The sequence below is a fragment of the Electrophorus electricus genome, chromosome 1, assembly GCF_041902795.1.
Source record: "Electrophorus electricus isolate QZ-2024a chromosome 1, ASM4190279v1, whole genome shotgun sequence".
In the NCBI taxonomy this organism is placed as follows: Eukaryota; Metazoa; Chordata; class Actinopteri; order Gymnotiformes; family Gymnotidae; genus Electrophorus; species Electrophorus electricus.
Window position 1 is genome coordinate 24,366,655 of NC_137497.1, and position 7,269 is coordinate 24,373,923.

The window sequence follows — 7,269 nt, forward strand, 5'->3', positions numbered from 1 at the left end:
TGTCGATGTACTTCTGATTACCGTCCAAATATGCGCGCTAGCTGCCAGAAAGTCTGATTTATGAACGCAACTAGCCAACTGCATAGATAATAAGTTAATATGTAATATTTAGTGCAGCTGTTTTAAAGTTTGCATGTCTGCTAAGAACTCTGATTGTTCTCGCGGACTGTTGAACGGGTTCATGTGTTCATTTAGGGACTTTAGCTCCTGCACCAGACCAGAGTCTTAACAAACATTATCGCGCTTGTGTGAGAAGCTGAGAGGAGACGCGAGTAGCTGCTTGTTGTGGCGCTTCGGCTCCTCTCCATGAATCATGGACTTGTGAGTATCGGAACAACCAGCCCCGTGTGTCTCAGACGCTTCATTCTCCACTTGTGCACCAACGAGTTAACACAAACGCTTGTGAACATCCACGTGCTATATTGACCAAAAGTGCGAATGTTTCTACATAAACTAACCGGTCACTTTATTAAGAACACCTGCCTTGCACATACAGTAACGCTTGGAGTTAGTCCTGTTTAAATTATACTCCAACCCAGATGAGGAGATCTTTGGAACTGGTAGAGAGAAGCCTGTGAAGCACGTGGAGGAGATGCGGACCAGAATCACTCAGTTTAGTAGTAAACTTGCTGGTTTATTCACCACGTGACACAGGCTGGCTCCTGGAGTATTGTAGACAGCTCATAGATGAGTTGTAAAAACATCCAAAGCTCATAACGCGTTACTAAATAAGTAAATAACGATAAATGAAGATCTGGGTCCAGCAACGTCCGTCACGCACAGTACAAAACCAGCTCTTCCGCGTGGGCTACGTGCACACGCCTTTTACGTAAACGTAACTTAAGGGGACAGTCCGCAAATTACTGACCCTTACAGTACTCCTGTTTTATAGGTGCATTACAGACTAATTGATTCTGCATGTTGCCAGGAACATCTTATCAGCCCAAAGAAAAACTGTTTCAGGTTTATTTCCGTGTTTGTCTTGACATATAAGGCTGGTAACAGTGCACCCGCTGGCAGACAGTTTCAGGTTTTCTGGGTCATCAAGTCTTTCATGAGCTGGATCAGATGGAAAACTGTGCAGGGCGGTGGGTCCCCAGAACCGGGGTTCAGAACCTCATATGTGTTAAGAATATTCAGACAGGATTCATTTGACATGGCGAGGTGCGGTGATGTAATCATTTCCCTCGTTCCTCAGTGATTTTACTCTCGCCATGTCAGTCATTTTACCTACTGCAGCGTCAGCAAGAATTCTTGCACCTTTTTCCTGCTATAAACGGTTGTTTGCTGTAATCTCAGGGGTTTTTAAATCCCGGGTGAATATCCAGGGTTCACATATCAGAGTTTGGGCGCTTTTATCTCCAATCACGGAAGTGCTCGAGGAGGCAAATGACTTCTCAGAAGTTTTAAGTAAATTCCCCTACACGTATGTAACCTGCTAATATTCAAACCCAAGTCATTATTATTATAAGTGGTTTCATTAAATAACAGAATTCTGTGCAGATGTGTGAAAAATATTCTGTGGTTTCTTTCAACGAAAGCTACGCATCACACGTGGTTATTTTTGTGAGATGGTAATACGTAAATCCAGTAGCCACTGACATGTCTGTAATTTATCCCGAGGTTTCTGATCCTGTGTGCGAGTCTGTCATACACTCTAGAGGTCTTGTGGTAAAGTTGCTTTACGTATACGACTGGAAAATGAGTCCCGTCTGATTAGTAGTTTAATGTTGCCAGAAATATCAAACACAGCATGACTGCTGGGAATAAGGGAACTAAAGTGACACAACGTACAGGCAGGCAGGACTGTGATGTTCTGGACCCTGGACTAACCCCCTCTGGTAAAGGAGGATTACTGTGCTGCTGAGGTGTAGTGGGGTTTAGTCCCGTTTCTACTGTGAGATAGATGGTGCTTTAGTCCCGTTTCTTTTATGGCAGGTGGTATAATCAGGGTACTGTAAATAAGCGACTTTTTTCCTAATAGTGATCACTCTGAGATTTACTCAGCTGCTCCTACCTGTACAGTACTGACTGGGTTCTCCTGTCTCCTCTGTACAGTACTGACTGGGTTCTCCTGTCTCCTCTGTACAATACTGACTGGGTTCTCCTGTCTCCTCTGTACAGTACTGACTGGGTTCTCCTGTCTCCTCTGTACAGTACTGACTGGGTTCTCCTGTCTCCTCTGTACAGTACTGACTGGGTTCTCTTTTGTCTCCTCAGACATGCTGAGCAGGTGTCACTGTGTTCTGCTGTTACAGCTGCTGACAGTCATAGCTGGTAAGTGGATAGAACAGGTTCTCTCAGGTCATCAGAATTTCATCCTTGACTTTGGTGTGTTAACCGGACTATTGTACCTGCTTGACCTTTATCTTTATTTAATCTTCTTTATATTTAATAAAATTATTATTAAATTAATTAATACATTCTGATGGTTGTTTTTAATAATTCATTTTGCGCTGCACAGCGTAAACGATGCCATCCATTTTTATAACATTTAAATGGATAAACAAGTTTACTGCATTGCTGCTATTCATGAGAACTGTACTGTATAACTCACTGTGGATGCTCGGCTCCTTGTACCTACTGTATAACTACAGTGTCTGTCTCACTCATATACCCCATTCTTAGTCAGCTGGCTAAGGTAACATGAACACAGTGATACTTTACTAATAATGTCATAACCTTTTTTTCAGAACACTGAGAAGGGATAGGTTGCTAATGGCCCACCCACAGAATGAGAAACATAAAATTATTAAATTTCATTGGACAGATTTCCTGTCATTTTGCTAATAGACTTGCATTTCAGAACCCTTTAATTAAAAGATCACCAGAATGGTCATGTAGACACAGACATAGAAGGCACAGATGTCCCTGCAGCCGTACTAATGAGCAGTATCAGTCAGTTCTGCTCTTACTTAGAAATGCATCTTTGAGTAACCAAGCATATTTAAGTAGCCTGAGTGAATGGGTTGATTATTTTTAGTTTTACTGTATTTATAGAGAGAGCACGATACCAGTTTTTCTCTATTGATCTGATACTGATGTCTTGCATTTGATTGTCGCCTGATATCAATACCAATCTAATATTTTTTCATTAAAAGCCACTGTGGTTCAATTGTGTAGGGGATTATTTAGTGTGGGATGTATTTTATATATGTATAATTATATATTATATATAGATACTTGCGCTGTATCATGCATGGATATGACAGATAAAATAAATAACATTCTAAATAATAAATATTGTTTACAAGTTGATATTTATTGCCTTGATATGTAATATTGGGTCGTTTTCCTCTCTAAATAAATTACAGTCTAATATTTGGTCTCATTTGTTTCTCTTTATCTAATTTCAGGACTTGTTTGACAATCTGATGAAGTTTTAGTTCAAATATTTGCAGAAATATAGAAACTTCTAAACGGTTCACAAACTTTCAAGCACCACTGTAACGTTTTAAACTCTCTTTTCTTAATGTGTCTTTAAGGCTTTTTTCCTTCAGTAAAGGTGAATCTTCATGATGCTGCTACTCTCCCCTGCACTCAGATGTGTTCTGGTCTGCTCACATGGACTGTGTCCTTTAAACAACTTGACATTCTGGCTCAATGTAACCAGACATCCTGCCAGTCAGAGGAGGGATTTCACATGTCCCATGATCAGTACCTGAAGGGAGATCTCTCCCTCACCATCACTGATGTTGATTACACTAAGAGGACCTGGTACACCTGCGCTTGTAATGGTAAAGACATCTGTGATGTGAGTCTACAGATAGAGGGTAAGTATCCTCGTGGATTATCTAGCTATTGTTACTAAACCATTATTAATGTAGACAGATAGAACTTGATTTATCTGGGGTAAATAAAGTAGAACAGAAAACTTCACAAACATTAGATATGTGGGGGAAACACAGAAGGAGCTTGTAGAATGTTTAAATGTTTATATCAGATTTGTAGTTCTGAGGTTACATGGTCAAATCAGTTGTATATTGCATTCAAGTTTCTAATTCTTTTCCACAGCCTGGAATTCTTCAGTTCAGATTAACCCTGGTGAACCTCTGGTGCTGGATTTGCTCATATCAGAGTCAGTGGAGTTGATTTATAACAGCACAGGTGCAGCTGCTTCCTCTAGTGGACAGATCTGCACAGTGGCTGGACACTCACTGAAGTGTGAACCTGAATACACTCAGAGAGTGTCACTAATCTCTACTGTTGAGCTGAGAGGAACAGCTCCATCTGATAGTGGTGTTTACAGCATCAGAGACATTAAGAATGAAGAGATTATTCAGACATACACAGTTACTGTGGAAGGTAAGTGTGGTTACTGTGATTGTAATGTTGCCTAGAGTTGAGGTCCTGTTTATCTAAGCATATCTCCAATAAAGCATGTGGACCTGGTTGATTTTCACTGGACTCTTTGTGGTGAATTCTCACATGGACACTCACATGGACAGCCACTGATGTTTTACGGCACTTGGTGTGATTCCTGCTTACTCATACCAAAACAATCATGAGATATTGAGTGATGAGTCAGAAAATTTGAATTGTTTGTGTTTGAAGGTGTTACAGCCTTGTTTGTGTTATGGGTAGGGTTATTTGTGTTTGTTTACATTTGTTACATTTATGTTTGTTCAGTGAGTATTTGTTGTGGTTTTGGGCCTCTGCTTGTTAAATCATTCTCAGTTATCGCATCACCTCTTTCTGGATGTGTTCACTGTTGTAAATATTATTCTGTGTATAGTGTATTGTAGTAGTCTTGCGTGAATCGTAGTTGGGAAGTTTGCAGTTTGACACCTTTTTTATTTGCTCAGTTCTTTACTTCTGTTAGTTTTTGGAAGTTAGGGAGGGTTATTGTGCTTAATTTGGTTTGTGTTCAGTTGAGACAGTTGGTTGTTTTGGGCAGCAGTGGTTGGCATGTTTGCCTCTCAGCCTTTGAGTCCCTCCCTGGGTGGAGTTTCCGTGTTGTCTGTGTGGGTTTCCTCTGGGGTCCTCCCAAAAACATGGAGGTTAGGATGACTGGATACTCTAAAACTGTTTGTTTGTTTGTGTGTGTGTGTGTGTGTGTGTGTGTGTGTGTGTGTGTGTGTGTGTGTGTGTGTGTGTGTGTGTGTGTGTGTGTGTGTGTGTGTGTGTGTGTGTGTGTGTCCGTGTCCGTGTCCGTCCAGTGATGGTTGGTGCTCTGTCCTGGTCTAAACCTCCTCCCCTTCTCCTACACCTGTTCAGTCCCCCAGGGGTCTGTAGTTTCTGATAGAGAGAACACTGTGTGTAAATTGGCTGCTGCTTCTCATCTGTTTGTGAGTGATTTCTGTCTGTAAAGCGTCCTTGAGTTTGAGAAAGGCGCTAAATAAATGTAACCAACTAAATAATAATTTTTTATTTCTAGTGTGTCTTATGGTTTTTTTTTTTTTTTTTTAGTTTGGCCTTGTCTGCTCCTGAAGCTCAATCCCTCTACATACGACCCTCAATAAATCAACAAATACTTCACCCTCAATACCACTGTTTACTCTAGTAATTATGCTGTGTGTTAATATGTAAATGTAGTCAGTGATGGTGCAGTAATTATGCTGTGTTAATATGACACTGGAGCTTCAGCAGTGATCATAGTTATGACGGAGCACAGGTGGTGATCAGGGTGGTTGTTGTTGTTGTATACACACACCCCCCCCCCCCCCCCTTTGTGTAGCTCATTCTCGCCACTGGTTCATTCACTTTGAACTCTCAGTATGTTGCTATTCTACATTTACAACAATATCTCTCTACAAGATCCAGATTTGTTTTAGTTTGATTTCTAAACAGTTCTCCATCACTGTACTAGTTACTTCCTGATTGAATTTGATTGGATACTGATATCCAGGTGGGAGGTGCTGAGCTCACCAGAGAACACACACAAATCTGTAGAAGTGGTTACTATGGTAACTGGTGAAACATTATGCGTACCTACTTGTTAAGATCTTGTGCAGTGATGCTGTTGAGATCTTTTTGTAAGGAACTGGAGCTGAACTGCCCTTGTCCCACAATCCCTCTCAATCCCATCACAGTGACCACTCTGGTACATACACATATGATTATAACTCTGTACTGTTTAAAGAGTTGTTCATAATTTCTGACCATTTTTATGTCTGTGTCTGTTGCAGAAGTCCAGCCACGTCCCAATCAGAGCTCCACAGTGACGGTGTTGACGGTGCTCCTGGCTCTGACGGGGGCGGGGCTTGTGGCAGCAGTGCTGGTGATTGTGCAGCTGAGGAAAAAAATCCCGGAGCTCTAGAAAGGAAGTACAGTGAATGGAACAGTAACCATGACAACAGAGGAGTTAATATGAATGGACTAAACCACTCAGATGAAGAGCAGAGGTGATCTCCCAATAATAACCGTGAGAGTCTGAGAGATGATAAATTATTTCGTTCTCTTTTACACACAGACAAACGTATCCGCACTGCCTTTCTCTGTCCCATTCAGGGGTCAAAGATCAGTGTATGTTCGGTCATGCATGATTAAAAATGTAATCACATTAGCTCTCCTGAAGCTCAACTGGTAGAGCAGGTACACTAAGATTTGATCCTCAGAGAGCACACATGCTGTCATACTGATAAATATTTATCAGTCACTATAAGAGCATCTGCCCAGTACTGTAAATGTAATGTAAAGATGTTTACGTAAACATTACTGTGAGATCCTGTGATGTAATTTAATGCACATTAAATACTTTTGTGTTAGCTCATGGAAAAACCGGACATTTTGTCTGGAGCATCTTTGAATAGTTTAAATATTTTAGTTGCCATTTGTCAACATGTTTTAATTAAGAGTCCCCCTTATTGTTCAGGTTATAATTTCAAGAGTCTCCCTTATTGCTCAGGTTATAATTTCAATAGTCTCCCATGTGGTCTTGGTGATTATGGTCAGTTGTTGTGGTTGGTTTTCCCAATGCTGTAATGCTGCATTCATTTCAAAGCATTGTATTATGGAAACAGGCCTCATGTCATTTGGCCTGCTTCATGCCACTTGTGACAAATGTTTCAGATCATTAAACAAATTTACTTGTTATCTTTGTCCAATATTAAAACACAAAATGCAGTTTTTAAATGAAGGTTTTTATTATTAACGAGAAAATAAATAGGACCTGCGAGACAAAGTGAAGTAGACCAAAAGATCCTTAAAACTAGACAGCATGCTGCGAGCCAAAGAAATTCAGAAACTCATCGTCTTACTTTCAGATATGTAATGAGCATTGATTTAGGCAGAAATTCACCAGGACACTTCACAACACAGTTAGTAATG

At 40.5% G+C, this 7,269-nt stretch overlaps 1 protein-coding gene across 1 annotated transcript; it reads left to right on the forward strand.

Annotated features, from left to right (window-relative positions):
• The first annotated feature begins 1,075 nt into the window (after window positions 1-1,075).
• Window positions 1,076-7,035, forward strand: LOC145657527 (uncharacterized). The gene is made up of 5 exons (XM_081712827.1): window positions 1,076-1,088; window positions 2,221-2,277; window positions 3,486-3,773; window positions 4,015-4,305; window positions 6,129-7,035. The coding sequence occupies exons 2-5, from the start codon at window positions 2,223-2,225 to the stop codon at window positions 6,257-6,259; spliced, it is 765 nt and encodes a 254-aa protein (XP_081568953.1). The 5' UTR covers window positions 1,076-1,088; window positions 2,221-2,222; the 3' UTR covers window positions 6,260-7,035.
• Window positions 7,036-7,269: the final 234 nt, after the last annotated feature.

Excerpts from the sequence above, each read along its gene's own strand:
- LOC145657527 (XM_081712827.1), top strand. The coding sequence starts at position 2,223 with ATGCTGAGCAGGTGTCACTGTGTTCTGCTGTTACAGCTGCTGACAGTC. Across the intron at positions 3,774-4,014 it reads TGTGAGTCTACAGATAGAGG|CCTGGAATTCTTCAGTTCAG; the intron begins GTAAGTATCCTC and ends TCTTTTCCACAG. Across the intron at positions 4,306-6,128 it reads ATACACAGTTACTGTGGAAG|AAGTCCAGCCACGTCCCAAT; the intron begins GTAAGTGTGGTT and ends TGTCTGTTGCAG.